The 26,031-nt window shown below is 48.0% G+C and overlaps 1 protein-coding gene across 1 annotated transcript in view; it reads right to left on the minus strand.

Annotated features, from left to right (window-relative positions):
- afg2a (AFG2 AAA ATPase homolog A) overlaps window positions 1-26,031 on the minus strand; it is a 67,261-nt gene that overhangs the window by 1,485 nt on the left and 39,745 nt on the right. Inside the window, exons 16-17 of the mRNA XM_068740646.1 lie at window positions 9,606-9,770; window positions 1-96 (exon numbers count right to left, since the gene is read on the minus strand). Of these exons, the coding sequence (XP_068596747.1) occupies window positions 1-96; window positions 9,606-9,770 (261 nt within the window). The remainder of the gene's footprint in view (window positions 97-9,605; window positions 9,771-26,031) is intronic.

Genomic DNA, 26,031 nt, shown 5'->3' on the forward strand with positions numbered 1-26,031 from the left:
GTCCAGGGCGCTTCCGAAGTGTCTGGCTTGGATGTGCTGAGCTTTGATGTCGTCCTGCAGGGCCAGCAGGGCGGCCTCTCTGCATACCGCCGTTATCTGGGACGGGAAACAGACACAGACATTCAGCCGTCGTCCACCGGACGGCGACATAAGAGCCCGGGAAGCGACGGAATGTCGAGGAGAAATTCAACTGTATACAAAGATTATACTGCCAACTACTGGCCTGGCATGCAAACCGCAGCGCTTTCAATTTCTACAGGTCATTTCAGTTTAACCGTTGTCATGTGAACAATGCCTGATGACAAAACATATCCCATAATCTCACTCTGAGATCTGCTGCGGCGTAACTCGTCCTGGAATTACGCAACAGCCGGCGTGCGCACGGTGCACGGATGACCTTTCGGAGAGATTCTGCACGCGGCAGAGGAGTGACTCACTCCTGAATGATGCCGATGGCTGACGAAGGCCAGGCAGCCTTTCGGAGCCGCGCCGCGCCGCCCTCCTCCCCGTTCTAGAGGCCGAGCTTTGATCTGAGCCGGGCCGGCTTACACAACAGCCTCGCAGGAAGCCATTCGCCTGAACAGCCACTGATAACGTCTGCGGGGGGGGGGGGGGCTCGTGGGACAGGAGGTCATGTGACGCAGCCGAGCCGTGGACTGCTGCACAGCGAAGGTGCGCATGTGGAGCGATGCGGGCGCATTGAAAATGTTCACTGGACCGAAGCGCCCTTCCCTCTGCAGGAGCACGGTGCTCGTCTCATTGTGCTTTTACGCCGGGTGTGAGATCCTGCTGCTGGATTTGTGTCAACAAATAAAGACGCGGAGGTTGAACGTCGCAAGCCGCCAACGAAAGAGTCAACACGCCCAGAAACGGCGGCGCCGGTGCTCGATTGTGATGCGCTAGCTAGCCATGCTCGTACCTGCGTTACGCTTCAACCTGCTCCCACAGTAAAGTCCTCTATTTCTTTTTTATATTAGCTAATGTAGCTAGCTTGCAATGCTAGCATGATCAGGCTGTTGTCATTTTCCTTTGCTTTACCGAGTGCTACGTTTGTTTTTAGCACATAAAGAGTGACATGGCCTCTGGCTAATGCTTGCAAGCTAGCTATGCTAGCACATATTACCCTTCTAGTACTTTTTACCTTGTTTCCACAACAAGGCGGCTGTTTTACCAGAGTTTATAGACTGATTCTAGAATTGGGCATTAGCTATCATAGCTAGCTTGAAAACTTTACCTTTATTTTAATACTTTTCACCTTTAATTTAATACTTTCCACAACCGCTTAAAATCTCATGTCCACCATTTTCTACTTTGTGACAAACTCATGGATAAAAGACGAGCTGATTTTCACACATTAAAAGTAACTGGAACTCAATGGGAAAAGTCCAAAATTCTAGGTACCAAGTTTATCAAAAATATAAACAACATATTCACTTTTAATTTTTCTATAAAATCCTAAAGGAAACTGAGTAATATTCTCCATTTAAGTAAAATGCTCATAAATAAATCAGCACACTCAACTTAGAACATCACAACATCCGTAACGCCATCTGAAACTCATAAAACGCAGAGACATGGTGGAGACAGGCGGAGGTGGTCGGCCCGGCTAGCATGTGCAGCTCAGGACAGGTGCTTTGCAGATGTCAGGATGTGAAGCCTACCCCCCCCCAACTTCTTCTGTTTCAAGCCAATGAGAAACATGATTTAAGCAGGGTAAACACACAAGGCCGGGTTAATTTTGTATGAGGGCTTCCCATCCTTCAAGCCATTTAGGCCTGTCAGTAATAATGATTCAAAACAATGAGGCCATGCATCCCGCTTCCCTGTTTACAACGGGATGAGGACGGGCGAGCAAGGAAGGAGAAGGGGGGGGGGAGGAGAGAGCGAGAGAGACGACACATGTTGAACGGTGCGATTTACTTTTGTTCCTAAGCAACATCCATAAACAGGAACGGCCAAAGTTTGCAGCGCAATCAACTGTAATCTCTTATTTACGTTCGATCCCGACTTCCAGGACACGTTAGCTTCCCCGCGCCCCAATCTCATGACTCCACAGGTAATCATTATTTGGTTGTTTACATCCACCAACACCCTTCGGGTTTATTAAAAAACTGGGGAGCTGCTCCGAAGCACACAAATGCACAGGCCCCCACATTCATGCCGGGCGGGGGGGGTTACGAGCCGGTCTGTGAAGGGGATCAACAAGCCAGTGTTTCCTGACTGTGTGTTTGTCCATGTCGGCCCCGAGAAGAAGAAAAAACTAAAACCACAACGGCAAACAGGGTAAACCAAAGAGCCCGTTTGCTTGTAAACGTGAAGGCATTCCTAAATCCGGAGCCGAAAGTCCAGCGCCGACCCCTGAAGATCCCCCCCCCCCCCCGCACTCCCCCGAGGGAAACGGCGGAGGCAGGAACAAAACTGCAAATATCTGCTGACGGGGCAATAGCTGTTTAAATTGACGACCTCCACAGCGATTGGCTCGCCGTGTTCCTCCGCTGTGTGTGTCACGCACGGACGTGGAGAATTCTGGCCCAACTTGAGCCGTTCCCGAACCCAAAACAAGAAGTGGGAATCATGTTTTGACGTGTATGTTTCCTGCGTAAATGGTATAATGGTGAAAACATGGCTGCCAAGCGAGAGACGACCAAACGGACATTTTCCTGCCGCCTTTGTGGCAAAACAACAAAACAAAACAGGATGTTTTTCACGAGGATTGGTTTAATCCCTTTTGGATTAAGCCTCCTGGGCAGGTTTGGGCAGGTTTTCCACACATCTGGTTTGGATCTGAGAGAGTTTGACTCGTGAATCCGGCAAAGTTTGTGCACCTGCATCAGGATTTTACAAAAGTGATTCTAAGTTTTATTCAACGTGATACTGATGGCTGACGTCATTCTGTTGGAGGGGGGGGGGGGGGGCGGTCCATCGATTGAGATTTATAATAGCGGGGCGGTGGGAAAGATGGGATCTTAATCTGAACTTGTACGTAGAGAGCAAGCAGGAGCTCGGACAGTATAAAAACTTTATATGGAAGGTATGTCAGGTAACGCACACAAACCCAGCTCGACGTCCGGCTGCCCTTATAAAGCTTCGATGCCGTGGTGATTTCCTGGGCCTTGAAGGTACCGCAACGTGAACTCCCGGATCCTTTATGCTCCACCGGTCCCTGAACTGCACGTGCTATTCCATGCTGGATGTACATGCTAGCGCCGTGTGTGAGGTCCCTGTTGTCCTTGTAAGATAAGGCAACACGGAACTTTAACGGCCCCCAGAGAGGAGATCAAGCCACTGCGGCAACGGACGGTAACAAGATATCGCAGAGAATAACAGAATCAAAGCAAGGTGGGGGTTACAGAAACACACCCAACACTTTTTGGCACGAAAAGAAAAAGTATCAGAGAGGAACAAAAAGTTGAGATTAAGGAAATGATGCGTCATAAAGGAGAAAAAGAATCCTTAAAATATTAAAAAACACAAAATAATGATGCAGAAAATGTGCGTGATGAAGGGAAATATAACACCTCTAAACACACAACCCAGCATCACACACGTCTGCAGCTGGTTTCTACGGCAACCACGTAAATTTAACTTTCCACTCCCGCCGCACTTCCCCACGGGAGGTGAGAAAGGGTGCGTTCCACGAGACAACCTGTTCAACGCGACGAAAATAAACCGTCCCGGAGAGGCGGAGGAGGTGAGAGAAGAAGAAGAAGAAAACTTGTGACTGCTGGCAGCGCGTACCAACGTTCTCAGGTCAGATCTGTCTGGCGTACGTTTCGCTTCCTACTGGAACAAAGGCGCTCAGTGAGTGTATCAGGCGGCCTTAATGAAGGGCTTGTTAGCCGGGCTACCGGCAGCAAATCCAGCAGACCCGGAGTGTGTGTTTACTATCAATCCGCCCTTGTGTCTACAGCAGGCTGCATCCAGCCCTCCCCCCGCCCCCCCCCCGCCTCCCCTCGCACACAAACGGCCACATTTACAGGAGCGAGGCCCCGCCTCCCTCAAAAAAAAAAAAAACTCACCTCCATCACTCCACAAGTCCTGCACACACACACACACACACACACACGGCAATTGCCCACATACCGTAAAGTCATGAATATGTATTCGCACACACGCGTGCACGCCCCCGCCTGACACGCACAGATAAGGTGTAGGTGCACAAGACTGTTCTGTAGGTGTTTCTGCTTCCTATACGTCCATCGCGTTGGCATGGCGACATCCGCAAGAGGCCAGGAAAGAGTCAACCATTTCCACGGCAACTGCTGTGATCATACGAGTACAAGCAACCGAGGCCTTTCGAAAAGTCCCGGCGTGAGGGCAGACTTTTTCAGAAGACTTCTTTGTTGGTATTTGATGTGTCAGATTTATACTGCCCCCATGACTTCTGCTGGTACTGCTCTGTACTATTTCCCACCTGTTCATCCATCAGTTGTGGGGGGGGGTTCTCACCCATCCTACCTGAGAATGGGCGAGAGGTGGTGTCTTTTGTATTTTTAAGTATTGAGTCAATGGATGGAACTGAAATACAGAAAGGAAGCTGCAAATTTCAACAATAAATCAGGTAAAAGTTTAAAAATCTATAAATAACACATCGCTCATCCTGATGCGAAGGGACCTGATGGTATTCACAAATAAAGTAAATGTTTTAAAAATGGTTCGGCTGCCAAACAAATGCTGAAAGAGCATAAATACAAAAACAACACCGCAGACTCCAGAACGTCAGACGAGTAGAGATGTCTGACACACAACCCCACAAACACACATTTACAGCCGGCGCCCGAAATGACATTGACTCTCTTATGCAAATAAAATATTAACGCTAACCCCTAAAACTGCCCCAACCACACTGCAGCACCGCCGCCATCACCCCAAACCTTCAGCGGGGAAAAAAAAAGAAAGGAAAGAAGCCACACTGCATCCAATTCTCAGAGGAAATTCAATAAGATATAAATCAAACGACGTTGCGGGTGCAGAGGCCAAACGCTCAACCAGAAATAAAATGTTTCATCCCCCAAAAAGGCAAAGAGGAAGCGTCTGCAGTGCCATGAGAAACAAGGCCTGACCACAGCGCCATGTGAAAGCTATTTAAGATTACCAGACGCACGCGCACCAGAACGAGGGGGGGGGGGGGGGGGAGTCACGTGGGTGGAACGGAAACATGGCGCGTGATCATAAATAGCGGAGTGTGTGCTCTGAGCAGAGGAATTTAGATTCATGGAAGACTCTGATGATGGAAGCGGCTTCATTTGGGCTTTTCTTCTCCAACAGCTGAGACAACAGAGACGGGAAGCCTTCGTTCCCTTACGCTGAAAAACGCTACGGTTTCTGGGTTAGCTGCTAACTGCTACTAGCTGCTTGATGAGGCTCGCTAGACGTAGCGGGACGGGCGCATCATCCTGTTGTCAAAATGTCCCTTCACTTTGTTGATTCGTTCCAGAAGCCGTCAATCCATTCGATTCGTTGTTTTGGATATGCGTTTGTTGTATTTGTGTTTAGTTATTCTTATTTATTTCACGTGCGTATTTGTTTTTTTTCTCCGTCTCAGGCTCACTGCCAGCCGCGTTTTCGAAAGAGCGGCGCTAGTTTTGGGGTTACACAGTATTGAGGCTGTCAGAGAGAGAGAGTAAGTGTGTGTGTGCGTGTGTGTGTGTGTGTGTCGGCTGTGGGGTAAACCTGGGCCTCACCTTTAAGGGCGTATTTGTCCTCGCCCCTTAATCAGACGAATGAAAGCTCCGCATTCTCCCTGAACTTGGGAAGGCCGGGATGGCATATTTACCAAACACACCCACACCGAAGCGACCTGGAGACTCGGCTCTGTGTGTGTGTGTGCGTGTGCGTGTGTGTGTGTGGTTATGTCAAGGTAGGTAACATTCCACCTGTGTGATGTGCTCGACTGAAATGTTCTTTTTCCTGTTTGCTCTATCTTTTACGCTCTGAGATACAGAGCCTGCAGTGAGCGTTCACATCCATTAATAATGCGAATATAAAGCAAAAGAATACAAAAACACCAACATCACACTTATTTCTGCAAAACGCGTATTATAGAGTATCTTCTTTTTATTTTCACAGCCACATGCAGCAAAAACGGCGACGGAATTAGCTTATATCTGCTAGCCTCTAGCAGCTTACCGACCACCTTCCTCTTCCTCCACGTTTCACCGTCCGCATGCTACCGCTAACATCTTTCATACGTCTCGACCCATCCTTTAATTTTTGGGCTTCGCTACCCACATTCGGTCTTCCTGCCCTTGGAAACGGTACAAGTCCAGTCGAGGGCTCATGCTTCCCCAGGGAATTTTCAACGTGTGCCCACCATGTACTCGCACATAAACCACAGCGGAGGCTTTATATATAAAATGTAAAATTAGGGCCGATTGGAACCATTTCCCTCTTCTCAGCGATCGCTGGCTTTTCGCAAGCCGCAAGCAGCCGGCCGACAGAAGCGGCGAGGCGAAGGGTTTTCGTCTTTAACCTTTATTTAACCTGCCGTTTTGACTCAGAGCTAAATATTCACAACGCTAACAGAGGAGAGGAAGCGAGGCGAAGAATGCCAGAGTCACACGGAGGTGTGAGCCGCTTCTTCTCCTTCTGCCTTTGTTCCGCTGTCGACTGTGTTTTCCATGTCGAATGTTTTCTTTTCTTGCCGAGTGACTCCTGTGGCCACACACACACACACACACACACCACACACACCACACACACACACACACCGCTCAAACAGAAACACATCTCGTTGAAACGCTTTTTATTTTTTGCGCCTGTGTCCTTGGTGATAAAAATCTTTGCATCAACAGATCGCGTGTCGTAAATCAGGCCGACGACGCGCACAGAGCCAGAGGAGGAACAGCCACAACCGCAACACAACAGGTGTTCGGAGGAAACCATTTTCCTTCCTGTGAGGCTGGTTCTGCTCCGTGCGTGCGTGCCATAAAATGCCAGATTTTTTTCTTCTTCTTTTTTTTTTTAAATGCCTCGTTTTCGTCAGCGTCTCTAATCCGTCTCATCTGTGCTCACGTCGGTTTTTCTGAAACTACCTCTGCGCAACACAAATGCAGCTTAATCAATGTCAACAGCGAGCACCGATCATCTCTCCCCGACGCCGAGTTGCTGACCCGACTGATTTGGACGACCCGGTTCGGAACAGATTTTGCTCGAGTCGTGAGAAACTAAAGAAAGAAGTTGCGTGAGTGAATCTGAAGCATCTGAAACACCTGGATTCGGAAAACAACCCCCCCCCCCTCCCCCCTCCCCCGCTGCAAGGAAAAGACCCCCCACCGTTGAGGTCAAAGATGATATTGGGATATGGCTGAATTCCCCCCCTCCCCCCCCCCCTTCAATGAAGATGGATGTTATGACGGCATTCCGACGGAGCTTGTCGCGTCGCGACTCCAGAATTCGGTTCTGTCCCGACTGCATTCACGCATGGAAAACTTTTTCGTTTTTTTCCCCCTTCTGGTCAACAACTTGTCGACATCTGCTAAGTGCTCATTGCCGTGGTGTTTTTACACTTCACCTCCCAGGGGTCAGCTGCCAATCACGCAGCGGAGGGTGGTCCTTGCCCCCCCCCCCCCATTGATGAAGTGTGAGTTTGTGTGAGTTGTGCGCTTGCAGCCTGTCATTAACCACTTGCTGTTTATCCCAAACAAGCCTTAATGAACAAAACACATCCATCCGGCGCGCCGTCATGCGACTCGCAGACAGAAAAAGCTCGTCTGGTGACAGGAGGATCTATTTACCCCACAATGCATGTCCCGGTGGCGTTTTCGTTCATGGGTAGATGAAATACGGTTTATTATGACCTGCTCTATCACGATTCTCTGGCACAAGATGCTTTTAGGTTCTCATGTCAGAGAATGTAAGTGTAAAAACAAAGTGGAGCAGCATCACACCTTCCTTTCGAAGCGACGGGGGCTGCACCACGCAGAGGAAGGGGCCCCCCGAAGCAGAGAAGTATTCTTGGCTGTATCTCATGTGATTAATAGAGGATGCAAGCGATGGACTGTACCCCGTTTTCGTGTGTGCTGCGAACATGTCCGCCATGTTTACCCCCTTTTGTTTGTTGGTTTATTAGCCGCTAACATAAAACCTAATCCACCTGCTTTCAGAGAAACCCTGAGGCAGCAGGTACGTGTTAGTACTCTGGAGTATTTGAACGTTTTCAGGTCTTTGAAGGAATGTTGGCCTCGCGGCGGGGCCTCTTAAGCCCTGTGTGACAGACGCTACGTTTCCTCAGCAATGCGAGCATCAATCAACGTTTTCCTGAATTTCTCTGGAAAGAATCTATAAAAAGAGACATAAAATAAAAAATTACAATCATTATAGACTGCAGACCTCCGTTCCACACAGAAGACACGGCAGCAGAAACACCTGATAGCAGGGGATTGCTTTCTGACTGCATACCTCCACCAGGTGCACGCCTGCTTTAGGCTGCTCTCTGGATGACAGGATCCAAGCACCTTTTGGGATATGAGGAGGCCCTATAGATAACCCGAGACACAGGACAGAGAGAAAACACCCGAACGCCCCCCCCGCCCCGATCGGTCCAGAAGGTTTCTGAGCTTGAAAGACTTTGCGCAGGTTTCACATCTTGAGAAATGTCGTTCAGCATCATCTGAATGCGATTTCCCCACGGAAAGACTCAAGCTGAAGATGCATCCAAACTTTACTCGTACCCTTCGGTAGCACGTTTTCTCTTTGTAAATTTAAAATGAAACCATGAGCAAAGAGAAAAGATAAGAATCAAGGCAGGAAATACTTGGAAGCTCCACCGGTCATGTCGGAGGAAACTGTGAGCTGATCCCAAGAGACCGATTTACAGCTCTGTCTCAAAGGAAAGACGGCGTCACAGATTCTTCTGGTCACGCTCACAAACAAGGGACAACAATGAAATGTGTGTTTCCGCATCCTGGGAAAGCCTGCAAGCATCCGAGTCCTTTTGAAACGCTTGTTTTCCGAGAGTTTCACAAGATCAGAATGACATTTCTATCACGTCGTTGACCCGTGACTTAAAAGCATGGAAACTCATCTGGCGATGCTTTCTTTCTCTTGGGCTTCATTTTCGCTCAAAGACAAACATGATTTCTCTGACAAAAAACACAGACAACCCCAACGAGTACAGATATATATATATATATTTATACATTTATATTCGCCAATGTAAACCACTAAATAAGAAACACACGCTAAAACCTACCAAACTCACAAGTCAATAAAGTTTATCTGCTCAAAAGGCTCAGAGCCGCACCCTCCTTGATAGTTCTTGTTATTTGTTTCCCGGAGGATGGCTCGCAATGCGAATCACAAGACAGCCGAACGCAACGAGACAAATCCGTCACACAAAGGAGTGTTTGTGCACTAGCTCCCAGTCGGCTGTGAGGTCACGGGGGGGGGGCTGACACAGTGCAGGCACGACACAGGCACTTGCACGAGAACATGAACATCCCATTGCAACACAGGCAAAGGTCACCATCTCTCATTTGGTAGTGAGATACAGTTGAAGGCGTTTGAACGCCGGGTTGCCAGTTTGGGTGAGTTTCTGTGCCAGTTTCGCTGTGGATTCTTTTCCTGTCGTACTCTCTCTATGAATCAATGAAAATCAAACCCACCTCTGCTCCGGAATACCTGTCGGTCCGATTCACCAACTCATCCAGAGACACGCTTTCGGCTACGGGCATGTTGCGGAATTGGAGGGAAAATATCTCCCGTCGGGTTGGAGCATCCGGAAGAGGCACGTAGACGATCCGGTCGAGGCGACCCGGACGCATCAAGGCCTGCGGGATGGAAGGAACAGTCAGCCTCCGTTTGCCTTCATATCTCACCAACTGTCACACACGTCTGTCAGGTTGGGACTGGCGGAGGGCAGCACACATGGAACTAAGGACACGCTTGGTGCATAATCACTTTGGCGTTGTGGAAGTGCAGCCAGGACACGGCGTCGCTGACCTATGACCTCCTCGCTGTTTGATTTTTGAGGTGGCGCTGGAGGAACTCAAGCTTCCTCTGCTCCGACTTTCAGTGCGAGGCCTCTCTAAAAAAAAAAACTCTGAACCAAATGCCTAAAATGCAACCTGTGAAATCTAACTTTCCACTTGTGGCCGTCAGCGCGGAGACAACGTTGACGTTATCTGATAAGCCCTCCACTTCCTACAGATCGCATCACCGTGACCCCAAAACAGTCCTCGAGCACCCAAAGCTGCCGCTGTCTCGCTTGTCAGACGTCATCAAGCAGCGGGCGCCTCTCAAACAGACGGGCAGACGGACAGGCGAATGCGCCGCGACGCCGTTTGCTCTCTTTAGCCGGACCGTGACAGGCGGCGGGACACTCCGGCATTGTGTTTGGTTTTCGGATGAGTGCCCATTGGGTAGCCAACGGACAGCAGTCGGATAACGAAATGCATTTTAGCCGCCGTGGATTAGAATTTAATTTCATCACTGGAACGAGGAATCAACGGGAAAAACAAGCATCGACCGGAACTCGCAGTTGGATCGTAGTTCTTCTACCTCGTACTGGGTACTCTATAATCTCAACCCTTCGTAAAATGTCTTCGGATTTTGAACTGCTGACCAGACACACATTTAGAGATGGATATTCTCAAGATTATATAAATACTTTACTGAATATTCTGAGAACTATCTTTGAAATAACAAAAAAGAGAAATAACCCAGAATAGACTGCTTATTTTTAAGTCTTTCAGGCAACAAGGATAAAACATTCTCAAAGCTTTGGGAAAATGAAGGTAAGTAAAAGTGATCTCGCTCTCTTAAAGATTGGGGAGACCTGCTGGGAACCGGATGGACAACGTCACGAGGGCTTCAGATCGAAGGCTCGTTTATTCTCGTTCTGTCAAACCAAAATATATCTCGGTCCGGCCGAACGCTGCACCTGTCGCTCACCTGTGTTGCTTCCTTTGATAATTCTCATCCACCAGATGGCAGCGAAGAATCAAATGTGTAATAATAACAACAAAAATCAGGATATTTGATCATTTATCGCGAACAGCCAAGTCTGCGGTCCATTAACTACGACCTAACAATTTCACTTCAACTAGCCCGTAGACATTTTCCATGCCTACACCGCCCCCCAAGGATTCCCGTGGTACTGCTCCATTTCACCCGGACCTGGGACTTTTCAGGAAAAAGTCCACGAATACAGTTGAAATGAAGGCAGGTTACGGCCAGGAGGTTTTCCTTTAATGCCGAGCATAAATGAGACTTTTCAGCACTTGATAAAAGAACACCACATGCTTGGAGTCAGTTTAGCATCACGGCGTCCTTCGGGTTGATGAAGGCAGGTTTGTATGTGCAGGAGGTGAGATGAAATAAATGGGGGAACACGGCACAGGCTATGGTTGTTTGTCACAGCAGGTCTAACCGCTCGTGACAGTGTGTTGTTGCACAATGCAGAGGACGTGCCAGGGATACTTCCTGAGTTGCTCTCGCTGGAAGTATCTGGCGGCTGCTCGCCAACATAAACCTGCTGCCCCCCCCCCACACACACACACACACACACACAACTCACACAAACACTCCCATTCACACTGAAACAAATGCGTAAACATAAAACGTTTTGGCAAATGATCTTGGAATTGTTGATCCACGTTTCTGTTATCAGCCGTTGATTCTATCTGCACACATAATGAACGATAATGAAGTGGCCGTGACTTCCAGGCGCTCGGGCTCCAAGGGTTCCCCCAAGGCAGGATAGAGACTGCTAAACTCGTCTGACTGCCCTGGAGGGAAAGAAAGCCCCCCCCCCCCCCCTTTCCTCTCAGCAAGAGCAGGGGGCCCATCCATCACTTAACAAGATACACTTCCTGTTCTCAAGGATCCATGGATGGGGTGGAGGAGGAGGAGAGAAAAAAAGCTGACGAGGGGGCAGAAGGGAGGAGGTGTGGGGGGGGGGCAGAGAGACTTGGCTTGGCATGTTGGGCAAGTGTTGACAGACTCTTTTCATAAAGGCATCATCCCACCTCAAGCCTCGACTCGATTGGCAGGAGGAAAGAGAAGAAGAAGAAGAGGGGAAGAAGAGGGCAGCTGGACCGAGGGGGGGGGGGGGGGCAGACAAGCTGGAAAGGACTAAAGGACCAAAACCCTGCAAACAAACACGGCGAAGTGGAGGAGGAGGCAGAAAACCACCGTCAACAAATGCACTCGTGTAAATTCTGTTCTCCTAAAATGAATCTGCGTGCCGGATAGTACCCCTCAGCATCGCTACACGCAAGCCGTTTGTAATTAGAAATGCCCCCAGGAAAGAAAGACACATCAGATATAAGTCAACAGTGTTGCACTACGCAGAACCGTGCAGAACCAAGCTGAGCCATTTTAAAAGACAAATGGAGCTTATGCTGGATCAGTCAAGCTGATCAAAACACACAAAGAGAGAGAACGGAGAGAAAGAAGGGATTGAAAAAAAACCTTCATCCGTTCTCCCCGCGCCAAGTTTCACTGCCGATAACAGCAGAAATCATTCCAGGCATTGCGATCCTCCTCAAGAAGTGATTACCCCCTAATGACAGATGACTTCCTATCCGCGAAGGCCGCTACCTCTCCCTAACCAAAGGGGAATGCCTGGAATCTTCTCCTCGGAGCGTTGCTGTGGAGCACATTCTTGGACACACTTCGACCTGGCTTGAACCGGACAAACTCTGAAACAATTTATACGAGTTAGGCGCCTTCGATGGCGGCCCGAACCTAGACCGGATCTGCTTTGTCATTCGGGTTCTCTTTGGATCGAATAGAAGGACACGGGGTCTGAGACAGATTTCTCTTTGCCTCGGTGTGTTTTTCAGCTTTTCAGGGTGACAGCGAGTCGTCTGGTGGAATAAGCGGTTAGCCCGAGGAGACATCGGTTGACTTCGTTCCCTGCCTGGAGGCATTTTCCGTACGCGGTTTCTTAACCCGTCAGTCCACAATCCTCGGAGGCTTCGGTGAGTCATCCTGATTTTAGAGATGGGCCTCCCTCGATTTGTGCAAAACACAAAGCAAACGACTAAATGCAAAAAAAAAAAAAGAAAAAGAAAAGTTGCATTAAAAGCAATCTTTTAGGAATATGCATGCATGTATCAGCACCAGATTCCTTTATTTTTATACAGTAATCCCTCAGAAGATATACTTTGCATCTCCATAACACAAGTGATGCCCAACATGATTTAAATGTACCTTTGTCCAATCATTCCAGGGTTTGCATATTGCCACACAACTGTTCTCTCTTGCACAACTTTGCACCGTGAAGATGGATTCCAGCTTCTGCTACAGGAGGTTATTGGTTAAGCTGTTGCACCTAATTTCGACCCACATTTTGACATTCTCACTTCAAGCATACAGAAAATGACTGTCAGGAAAAAAGCTTAAAATGTGTGTAAATACATGCCTGAGGTCAATTTCATGGCTCTGCTGTGCCACCCTGAAGCTCCACCCCTTTTCACAATTCAAACAAAAACAAAACGCAACCACTTGACAATCTTGGAGGTGCTCTTGAGCTAATTTGCTTACATAATTGACACAATTATGTTGTCAAATGACTCCCTCCATCCCTACGGATGACTCCTTCGTGTCTAATGATGACATCCCCTGCTACGACTTAGCCCGTTTACCTGCAGAGTCTTCCAAACAGGTGTTCGTTTGTAAGCATTCCACAATTATCTCGGTTTCCTCTGTCCTGACTTGTTTGAAATATGTTGCCGGCATCAAATTTGGAATAAGCCTATCGGTTTGCTCTTCTTAGCTGATAAGCTGAAACTTTTTATACCCTGTTTTTGCAGCGTTTTCAACACGATGCTAACTTGTGGCAAACGGTGAGTTCTTCTTGTTAAAGACGACATAATGTTGGAGGCGAGGCCACGCCGCGCTCGGATGGCCACCGGACCGGCTTCGTGTCGCTCCTGATTTTAACGAAGGCGAGGATCAGAGGAGGAACAGAGCGGGGAGGAAGAGAGAGTAAATCAGAGACGAAGGGGAGGGGAGAGAGAGGAGATTGACAAGGGGGAGAGAGCGAGAGAGCAACACAGAGAGAGAGAGCAGGAGAGCTGGCAGCCAGTCAAAAAACACGAGAGGCTTTCACTCTGGATTCTGCCCTCGAGTCAAACTTGCATCCGGCAGGCGAGGCCACCGTCCAAGAACTAAATAACTCTGGCACTGTTAACCCCCGACTGCCCCACGCCGTCCACCAGGAAGTGGAGGTTTGTAGGAATCTATTTGTCCTAGCTCGGTAGAAAACCCACGGAAGAGGCAGCTGTTCCCTCCCTGATCCACGGAGTCGTTATTGATCGATCAGTAGGAACGATTGCATCAATAATAACACTTCTATAAGCGATAATCAAGCAGGATGGGCTTTATTTTATCCCACACATAGCGTCATCAATCTACACATTAGACTTTTTATTACGCGTCAGACGCTAATCCTGGACAGCGGTGAATGTGTGTGTGTGTGTGTGAGTGTGTGTATGTGTGTGTGAGAGAGAGAGTGTGTGTTTGAGGGTCGCAATCATATGGAGACCAGGTGAAGATGAGGGGAGGAAGGGGAGGGGGGGGGGGGGGAGAAGTAGCGGCAGCTGCGTTGCTCCCCTTATGGGTGGGGGGGGGGGCACTCTCACCCATACAGCTGCCCTGGGGGGGGGGGGGGGGGACACAATAAAGTCCATGGATCTCTCAAAACAAACCCGACTGACTGGGCCTCACACCTGCGTGAAAATAAAAATGGCCACTGCCGGGAAAGCGGTGCTATTCTGGTAGAATAGGTGGGCAGTGTAGGGGTCCGAGATGGGGCGGGTCCGCCCCCCCCCCCAGAAAAAGAAAAGAAGTGAAGAAAAGCAGAGGAAATTAGACAGAGAACATGTTGAAATGTCAACCCATTGGAGCCCAAAATAAGAAAGCAGCAAAGCGGCTGAATGTTTGCTTTACAAAGAGGCGCTTCCTGTGAGCTGTCCGCAGTCGGAGGTTTCATTCCGCCAGGCCTCGCGCTCTGGTTTCCATAATCTCCCCCGGAGCCTGTGAGCGACCTCCAAACCCCTCAAGACATTACAAACTCGCAGTAGCTTCTGCTTCAGCAAAGCAGTCGCCGCCAGTCGGACGAGCGCAGCTGAAAAGCCTGCCTGTGGGCCGTGACGGCCCGAGCACACCCCCTACCCTCGATACACGCATGTAAAAATCCACACGCACAGTCTCTCTTGACAGCACACACAAATCTCACAGCCACCCACTTCCCCCGCGGTGACAGACTGCAGGTGCCAGGCCCACCTCGGGGTCCCTGCCGGGCTGTCATCAGGCCTGGTGCCATTCAGGCGGCTCCTAACACGCAACCCCCGAGTGCTTTGTGTTTCCCCGACAGCCCTTGTCATCTTCTTCATGTAGCGGTGGGAGAGCGAGGGGGGGGGGGGGGGCTACGACTTCAGGGGTCGTTGCTTTGATGGATCCGACAGCGCCAAAAAGCCGACATTCACCTTCCACTTACGGCGGCCTGAAAGGAAGACACCAGCGGTTTGCATGTTTGCCACAAATCACAAAGTCCTCCCGAGGCCGAAGAGTTTTTGTTTATATTTTATTTTCATCAGTTGTGGTTTTTCATTAAGTTCCACATGGCCTTAAAATCCACTTTAAAACCTCGCTTAAGAAAAGACAGATGCTGAGAGCGCAGGCTTTTCCAATCAAACACAGCATTTCGCTGTGATTAATTGCCTCAAGCTGAGCTCTTGTATACTGTGGCGAAAGGAATGGAGACCGAAAACTGTCTGGAAAAACAAATAAAAGACACAAAAGAAACGCAAGGAAAAGGGGAATAAAGCCACGCCGTTTCGGGATGCTACCTGTAAAAGGACTCACGAGGTCTTTGAGCTTTCGCCGCTTTTATTTTGATCGCAAATTGATCATTTCAAAATTACAGATTTTTACATGCGGTCTAAAAGATCGGTTCAAATTTGGATTTTGCTGTCGGCACCGCCTCCATTCATTTCTATCGTCATCTTCATCAGCACAGGGCGCTTCACAGTGTCGGAGGAGGCTCACGCCAGTCTCGTCAAGAAAGGAAGGAAGCTCCGAGCCGGAGAGACTTGATACGATACGTATCCGATGACAGAACGGACACCCTGCAGTCCTTCCTTTTATGATCGAACTGAGCGATGAAGAATTTTGAAATGGAAAAATATGGTGTGGAAATTCCACAAAGAGGACATTGCTCTCAGGCAAAAAAAAATAGAAATCCTGGTCAGGACGTGACTTTCCCAAATCGATAATCAAAGTGTCACACAGTTCATTCATCCTTGCTCTTGTGTTTTTTTTTTTACTACGCTGCACACCAACAATAGGAGCTGCATGCTTAAACGTAATCTACAACATCAGAGCAATTAGCCACCTACTGAAGGAGATAAAGAAAGAGGGGGCGAGGAAGAGGAGGAAAAAAAAAAATCCCCCACCCAGCATGTGAAAACCTGTGTCAGATTTCGCCACTGACAAGGTCACCCTCTCTCGGTCTCGCCTCGATGCCCCGGCTCGGTAACTGGATCCGGAGCAGGATGGTGACAAACCTGTTTTTGTCACAGCGGAGGTGCCGGCTTGGTTTACGAGACCGTCGTGTTTACGGCACCGCCGCGGTTTTATCTCTCCTTTGTTTTCTTTCACAGTCCGCCTTTAATTTACCTGGGAAGGGATTCCAGGAGTTCTGTACACACACAGAGACACACACACACGCGCGCACACGCTAGAAAAATCGCATCATCAGTGGTGTTAGGCTGCGCAGCCAAGTTAACACTCGGTATGTTTGTAACTGTGCTGCCTATGAAACTGCACGGTAATCCCTTCCAGCTGCCTCCCTCACTCACTCACCCATCCACCCTCATCTTCCTCCATCTCTCTCCCCTTTCAGAGAAACTGTAGCTGCAGCTCTGAGTATGTTTTCCACGGGCCCTGGTGGATTCATCCTGTTGACAGCGCCAAGCCTTTTATGCATCGAAAGCACAGTATTCCCTTTCAGGTGGAGGGACGACGGAAGGGAGAAGGGGCTGTGGGGGGGTGGAGGGTGGAGGGGCAGCCAAGGACAGTCCCGGCAACAGACTCTCTCAGAGTGAGAGACGGACAGTAAGAAGGGAGGGGACGAGATCTGGAGTCGGAGGGGGGGAAGAAAAAAACAACGCCGGTACAAAGGAGGGCGTAATTAAGACAGGAAATGGGAGAAGAGAGGAGGGCTCTGGGGGCTTTCAGAAAGAGGCAGGCGGAGGAGTGGGGCCGATACCCGAGCTGTCTGAATGGAAATCAGATAATCTGTTAACACAAGGCATGGCCCAGATCCTGCCTGCAGACTGACATGGAGAGGCCAGTTCCTGTTCCAATCCGCTGCGGTGGCACAAAGTGTTGCCAAGGCAACCAGCTGTTCCGGCCAAACTTTGCCTCTCTCTCCAAGACGACAGCCGAAAAAAAAAAAAAAGACAACAGGTGGGACCGCCAGGCAGGTGGAGGCGAGGCAGCAATGAAAACACAAAGCTAGCTCAACTAGCTGTGTGTGTGTGTGTGTGTGTGTGTGTGGGGGGGTAGGAACTCCAAGCGAAGGTTCATTCCACCAAAACCAGGTAGATCTGATCGATCAGGGCGCCGCTGCTAACAAGCCGCATTATGCGTCCACTTTTACGTCTTCTGTGTTCAAACTCAAACGATAAGAAGAGTCTCGTCAGCCAAACGCAACATTTGATCGTTTCCACGCTCCCCTCCTATAAATAGTACGTTTTACAACTTGATGTTCATTTTTTTGTGTGCTTTGTCACAGCATCTCAAAAGAAAAGAGCCCCGCCCCCCCCTGAGGCCTCATAAAAGTGTTATTTACAATGATTTGAACAACTTTATAGATTCCTCTGGAGGTGAGCGGGAGGCCGCGGCTCTAAATCAACGCTGGTTAAAACCAGCTCCTTTTTTTTTTACTTTTCCAATTTAAAAGCATTCATATTTCAAAAGTGGTGACTTAACAACAAGAAGGAACAAATCACAGGTAATAAAGCTGCATCACTTAACCCGCATTGACACCCCCCCCACCCGCTCTGCTATTTTACTATCAAATACGTATCTCCGCGTGAAAAAAAGAAATCCACCTCCTTCAGGACCTCCACCTCTGCTCCCACTTCAAGAGCAAGGCGGCGCGACACGCAGCGGCGCACCGCAGCTCGAGCTTCCCCTTCCTCTTGAGAGGAAGCCATTTTATTGTGTTTCACTGAGATAATTGCCAATCCTCTAAATGAAAGGGTTTTCTCAGCGCTCTGGTAATTACTAGATACGCAGCAAGGGTCTGGTGAAGGAGGGGGGCGGGGGGGTAGAAAACATGACAGGCAGGTATTAAAATTCAATGGGTGGGGCAGGAAGGAAGTCGAGAGAGAGAGGGATGTGTTGAAACAGAGAAAATGAGGGCTGGCAGGAGGCACGCAGCGCTGCTGCAGCCTCCGTTCGGGTTTGAGGAAGGACATGTTTATGGTCTGAGGGTTGGGCCACGTCTTTCTTTTTTTTTGATCTGGTACAACCATCCTGTGCCAAGGGCTAAAGGAACATCTGCTCCCGGGCCATCGCTGGCCACGGGGCCGATGATTTATGTGGCGATCGCTGACCTCTTTTTTTTTTTCTTTTTTTTAGGAACTTCCCATTGAATTCGGAGCAGCTGAGCTGAGCTGAGTTGAATAATTCTTTCAGGCAGCACAAATTACATACAGCGCTTCCTACTCCGTGTGTTGGTGAATGTCTCTCAGTGATGATGGAGGGATTGAAAAACCAAAGCAATGTAACTGCGCACGCAGTTCCACACCACAAAGGTCTCAGGATACACTGGCAGCGTTTCACAGCACAGCTGGGTGAATCAGCCCAGGTAAACACGCCGGCCCACCAGTAATTGCGGGGTAGAGATGTTAGGGATTACACACTTATTAACTACTGCTGCTTCATAGTTTGATGAAAAAGAATATGGGTAGATAAAAGACTGAAAATATGCAAACATGTCACCCGGCAGCGTGATGAAAGCCCGGATCGCATTCAAAGTCAATGCCTGTGAGATGATCTATTTCTACAACACCTCTAAAGAGGGCTCTATGATCCGGTTAAAGCAACATTATGCAAATATTTTAGCTTAAAATAAGAGCTTCACAATCATTTTGATGACGCACTGACTTGCAATAAGGAAATCGGTTACGCTGTCGTCCCAAAACGTCCGCTCTCGTACATTGAAACTTGGAAACGTGGATCAAATCTCGAGTGGAAAATGTAATAGCATGCGTCACATTTCTAAAACATCAGGCGGGGAAATGTTTTCTGTGATTTCTGATTGATTTTGATAATAAACATGCCAATGGTTAGAGTCGCAGAGACGTGGGCAATAAACATAAAACGCATGAAAAAAGACTAGAACAGCCTTGCAGGTGTTTTGTACATGGAATTTCTTTAGCTCCTGCCGGTCAGTCAATTGTCCTTAAGTACTATATATGTGTCTATCTACCTACCAGATGGAAAACGGTGTGCTCCTAACTTGTTAAGTGAGACAGACTAGACGTAGGTGAGGAGAGGAGCGTGGACTTGAGGGTCAAGGCATAAAACAATGGCTCCCATCAGTTGAGTGTGCTTTCTTGCAATTTGAGAAATTGGAATCTGGTCAAATTGGCGTGCCGTCGAGTTCCGGTTACATGAGTTATGGGACTGTGGGAGGAGGATGAGGTGAGGCTGGGGGGGGGGGGGTATTTGGGGGTGGGGTCTGCCTTAATTGATACTCTCAGCTCTTCCGGAAGAGGAGTGAAACCCGCAGTCGAGACCGAACGGCGGTATTCTAGGTCAGACTGGCTGTCTCCATGGTGACAAAGAGGGGGGGAGAGGGCACGCTCTGCCATTCATGGATGAGACTGGATGCTGAAAATGGATATGGAGTGACAGGTCAACGCCACATGTCGCAAAAAACGCTGCTCCTGCAAGGCTTCCTTTGATTTGATAGGGGTTTTATCCAAAAGGGGCAGCAATGCATAATCAATACCAGCCTAACTTTTACTTAGAGTATTTAACATACTTTAGGACCATCTCACAGAACCCCCAGGATTTCAAGATTTCAATAATTAAAGCGAATTTAACAGAATTCTCTACGCAACTCGTCCGATAAGCGCCGATAGCCATGAATCGATGAATCAATGTTCATCGATTGATGGTTTTATACCCGAACATCCAGGACTTCGTTCATCCACGTATTTACGGTGAACCACAACCCTGCTACAAGCTTTAACAGGAGAATAAAACAACAGCAAGAACAGTACTTCCCTTTGTAGCCATTAACAAGACCTTGAACGTGAGCACGGCCAATGCTTCATGTCTTATAGCCTTTTACCGTGAAAGAAGATAACAGCTGTTGTGTGTGCTCAGGCTTGGAAATACAGCGGTTCACACTGAGTAGCAGCAGCAGAGGTCTGTTGAGGAATATTACAACATGACGTACGGATGTTTTATTGGTCACATGATGCCGACATAAACTCCATCAATCAACCAGTGTCGACTGATCGACGGGGCAATAACTGCATAGATGCAGTCCTAGACATTCAGTCAACTCAGCAACACCCTGTTTGCAGAGACACGTATCCTTCCTTTTACAAGGGGATATTATTTTACAGTCTCCTGACCTTGGGTACATGGGGTGAAACACAACACCGCGCACCAGTCTATTTCTGTATTTGTCTTACAGTAAGCGTCTGGTAATTGAGCTGTGCTCTCCAGGACTGCTAGACATTAAAGTTGATGTGGAAGGCATAATCTTGTGGCCGCTATGTTTAGGTTGTGTGACTCCATTTGGATGTTTTCTTGCTTCTTTAAGGGTTTTGCATGTCGAGTTGCGGCCGTCCGCACTGCAAATTAGGTGATGCGCATCGAAACTTCGTCTCGAGGTATCATTACCACTAGTTCATAACTTAGATCTTTGATTTTGGATCTTTGTAATCGTAATAAAGACAGTAAACTACTTCAAGAGGCTTTTTGGCAACGTGAGTGCATTGCATCTTTTAAAATACCACCAACAAAAAAAACATAAGAATGCTCATGTCAGCAAGTGTGCTTGGCACCGAAGCACATTTTTCGTGACTAATGTGTTCAGTATGCGGCTTCTTTTGACAGATTACACCCAACGGTTGTGATGATAGAGGGAGGAAGTAAACACGCAGACAAAAAAGCAAACCAGCAAACGTGTCTCAGTTCATCTCTGCATTGAGCCGATGCAAATAAAGTTGGAGGATAAAGAAATGCTTGTCTGCCTTGACTTGTGTCACGCCTACTTTGTAAGAAATCCGCAAAATAACCGCGCCTCTGGTTGTGTAACGACTCTGGATCTAGGTGATTCCCTTTGGCAAGAAAACAACAACCTTCAGTTTCTAAAGATAGATAAACTGGCCTATTCGCATGCTGTCAACTGCTTAATCTCAAAACTAACAAACCACAAACCGAAAGTTATTGGCTCTGATGTTACGTGACTCTGTAACAAGCCTCTACTTCTCCAGCTCAGGCCAGGTAAGTACAATTAATTCGCCAAAGTGTGTATCGAAAATAACTTTTGTGAACAGGACATCTGTGCTGCAATGAAAAACAGGAAAACAAAAGGAGTTCACATCAGTTCCCTTCAGAAACGGCGCACACATCCTCCACAATCTAAACAACTGGATTTGCATTCTGGCTGCGTAAAAATCCAGTTGCACAATTAAGTTCGATATCAGCATGAGGCAGAACCGAAATTACGACAACTACCCAGAATTACTGCTTCAAGATTACAGCCAGCTCCTCCCGAGGCTGGTGGGAACAGCGCTGCAGCAGTGAATCAATCAGGAAAAGCACAATGTCTTTGTTGGCTGCCATCTGTTTGCAATTCCACGTAAAAATCCATTCTAAGAGCAAAGGTCCACTGAGATAAGCATCTTTTGGGCAAAACTTTCTCAGATGAGGGTCCCCAGCCCAATTTGCATCCATTATCTCTATATTTGTGTCCTCTGTAGTGTAGTTAAGTAGTTTGTGAAAAGCCTGTTTGCATTTACAGTAATGCATAAATTTCGAGCCGACTTGACTTGGGGGGTCCTTCGGATGTGAAGGACTGAAAAGTGGAGTCACGGCGGTGTCGGCGTGCATTCAGGCCGAGCAGGCTGTTGCAGTCTGGGTAGTGATTATGGCTTGGATAAGGCATTGTTGATGGGCTGTGGAAAAACGTTTTATCGCTGGAGCATAATAGCGTGCATGAGAGCCATGAACCTGCACTGAATAAATAGGAGGCAGCGCACACACCCACAGAAAGACAAATGTGCATGCACGTGAGCGTGCACGTGCATGGATGTATGCCTTAAATCTGCAGAATATCTCCTGCAGATTATCTCGGTGAAAGGATGACAGGATCTAGGGGCTGCCTGTTGCATCGCCATGCCTCCCTCACTCGCCCTCTCTCTCTCCACCTTCCTCCCGGTATATTCCCTCCTCTCTGAATCGTCCTCCATGCCTGAGTGCAAGGTGAGGTTCACAAAAGGAACACCTGGCAAACATGGATGTGGTCCTCCTCTTCTCTTTGACACACACAAACACACACACACACACACACACACACACACACACACACACACACTAACCCGACACCTCCTCCTCCTCCCCACTCCCTCGACTACCTTTTCAGAAAGGCGCTCACAAGAATGGCAAACAAGGCTTTCAGGGACGAAGAAGGAAGAGGAGGAAGAGGAGGAGGTGCCCCCCCACCACCACCGCCACTCACGCCCTTCATCCCTCCCCTCCCTCTTCAGCTCGCCTTTCACACGCCAGGAAGTGCCATTCAGAGCAGGAGCTGCAGGTACATGTTCCTCTGTACATTGCTGGGATCGGCTCCGGTGGATCCCGCAACCCGGATTTTGAATTAAGCAGTTAAGAAAATGAATGAATGAAAGAATAACTCGGTGGAGGTTTGGCTACTCTCACTATAACGAACATTTCGTCAGAGACAAAGTCTCATTGTTTGAATTTAAAACGAGCCCTAATCATACACGTGGGTCTCTTATTAAATCTTGGTTCCAGCTATTGATTAAATTACTGTTATATTTAAAGTTATGGTACAATTTAATGGATGTTAGTTAATGACTTCATAACGAGCATCGCACAGCTGGCGAAAGTTCCTCAGAGTGTCCTTTTTGAATGAAAGAAATAGAATTAAAAAAAAAATCAATCTTTGTTGGATTAGGAATGTTATGAAAATTATTGGATACAGCCACATTTCGAAACGCTGTTGTCGGGGTCCCGACGCCGTCTGGCGATCCCACACACACACTTCTTCTGAAACACATGAATGCCTCAAGGCTTAAGAAAATGACTGGCAATCAATTAGTTGATTAGAGGAAAATTACTTCAAGAAAGTTTTGATAATTACCTCCGTCAACAAGGGACTGAAGAGGCTGTGTAATTGGCTTGTTTGTTTGTAGGCAGGAAACTCAGAAAGCTCTGAATGGATTTAAAGGAAATTTTGCGGAACGGTCAGCCCTGGGGAGGGGAACGGAAGATTGGCGTTTTAAGCTTATCCAGGGGATGGCGTGGGTCCAGGAGGAAAATTGAGCCAGGACCTGCCCCAGCGGCCCCCTCTCTGCCTCCGACTGGCTTGGCACGACGATGACATTTCTCACGTAGTTCAAGATCTCTCAATGAAGGGTTACGTGAGAAACATCATCATCATGCCAAGCCAGGACTCAATGGGGGAGTCATCTACACCCTGTCAAATCCTGAAAAGCCTCGCTGTCTGTCACCACGTGCTGCCAAAAAGCCGATGATGTCATAAGTTGACTCCTCGTCGGCACCATTTGTCTTGTCCGGCCCCCCACTTTTGCACAATTGCAATAATAATATTGGAAAAGAAAAACCACGACGAAGACCTGAGAGAAAACGAAGCTTTATTCCTTCAGGGGGAAAAGAAATCCTGAAGACCAGCAGCACCACACCTGATTGGATTCCTTTCACCCATCAATGCAGGTACGGGTATGCTATCGGTTTCTCCTTGTGAGAGCCTTTGTTGGGGATATTGTTTAAAGTCCACCCCTTCTGTCTAATGACAGATCTTTAAGTTATCACCGTGAAGCATCAGCAGCAGCCAACCTGCATGAGCGTCTGCGTAGAGGTGTGCACGCAGGTGGGATGTGTCCACTGAGATGTTTTGTGTGTCTCACTCTGATTTGGCCTTTTGTTATACGATTTACAATATCGTCAACTTTAAAGAACAACTGTGCATCGTAAATAATAAATAGAGACAAAGAAATGTCAGGGAGATTTATTCTCGACCTTCAGTCACCCTAATGAAACCCAAACATGTAAGTTTGGGTTTACCAAGAGACGAACTCTCTTTCATATCTTTAAAAAGCTAACCTTCCTGGGGACCGAAGCCTCAACATGAAGTGAAGTTCCTACGTAGAAACATTGTGGCCTTCATGCTGAGATTCTGAAACGCTGCCTCGCCAGTCCGATGAGTCTACAGCAGACAACAACAATATTCTACCTTGGTTTGCCCACCTGAAAACAGTCTTGGGCAAGAACAGACCCCATTCAAGCTTGGTTTGAATCCATCCGAAATGTGACACTTAACATGAAGATTAAGGTGCAGAAGAGGTTTTCATGAAAGAAATACCGAAAAAGGTTCCGGGTTATGCTCCTGAAACCAAACGGGAACCAAAGGGGACGATGAGATCAGTAGGATGGATTTAAACGATGCTCCTTTATGTAAAGTTTCACGTCCGTTATGGTGGTAAAACTAACGTCATTCTTTGGAGCGCGCTAACACACAGATTGCACATTCGCTTCAGGAAGACTGTGAAAGCTTTACTGCGCTGTCAAGTATTTATAACCTACAACCATTTCAGAGCCCCTAACCCAGGACCCAGGCCTGCCTCCCGCCTCCCGTCTCTGGGCCTCACCCCCCCCCCCCCACTGTACTGTAACTTCACGGCACTTCAGGCCCTGTAAATCTCCCAGTGACGGGACGCCAACGTTGTGAGTATGGGCTACGACAACAGACGAGCCATCGCAGTCTTGAGAGCAGCTATTTGCCTGTCAAAGTTAATCTTGGCTCGCGGTTCGACCAGAGGTGGCTTTACTGTCTGTCAGGGAAGAGGAAGGGGGTGAAAAAAGGAGCCAAGCGGACATTTCAGGGGCGGAAAGTGGTGTATACCATAAATAGCTTGACTTTCACAGCAAGGAATCCTATTTTGAGTGGGAAGCATGTTATTTCTGTTTTGTTCTCTGTTCAGAAATGACTAGCTGTGTACCAAACATTGTGATGTGTAATTTGGGAGATCGTGTTTCAAGTCAGGCATTCTTGCCATTTAGCGAATATTGCACTTACTGTCTTGTATCCTGTGGGTAATGTAGTTTTAACAACACTCTCAATCACACCATTTTTTTACACTCCCTCTGTCTTTCCTTCGAGGCCACATGGTGCCATAAGCGCCTCAGATATCTTTACCCAACAAATCACTTGCGTTCACAAAAGTATTTCCGCTCAGTGGTGTCAGCATAGTGAGCATATTTCATGCAATAGCCTGTATGAATTTAATAGTTCAAGAAACCCGAGCAAGAATGCTTTATTAAAACGAGTGCTGTTCAAGACATTTTCTCCTATATCTATGCAGCAGATTTGACGTTTCCCCGTCTCGACCAGCCCCCGTGTCGCCTCCGTCCACTCGCAGGTCCCACAGCAAAATAACTTATGACCTTTTTTTCATATTGTGACAAAAAATAAATTGCCAGTCAAAGGTGTGCACGGTCTAAAGAGGAGCAGGCAAGCTGCTTTTCCAGTTATCGCTTGCATCTCATTACTTCTCGGAGGGATTGCGAACAGTAATTCATCCCCGTTGACAAGTCATATGGTATTCTGCTCTGGTCCGCAAACACTCGGACTACGTGGTGCCTCCAACCAGGAAAAAACTGGGGGGGGGGACATATCCCGAGACGGACTCTTTCCTGTTATCTCAATAAGAATCAAACATTTTCAGACATGCTGGAAAAAGAAAAGTCAAAATTAAAACCCTGATTGAAATGCTGCCTCAC

This window comes from Brachionichthys hirsutus, chromosome 6, assembly GCF_040956055.1.
Source record: "Brachionichthys hirsutus isolate HB-005 chromosome 6, CSIRO-AGI_Bhir_v1, whole genome shotgun sequence".
NCBI classification, from domain to species: Eukaryota; Metazoa; Chordata; class Actinopteri; order Lophiiformes; family Brachionichthyidae; genus Brachionichthys; species Brachionichthys hirsutus.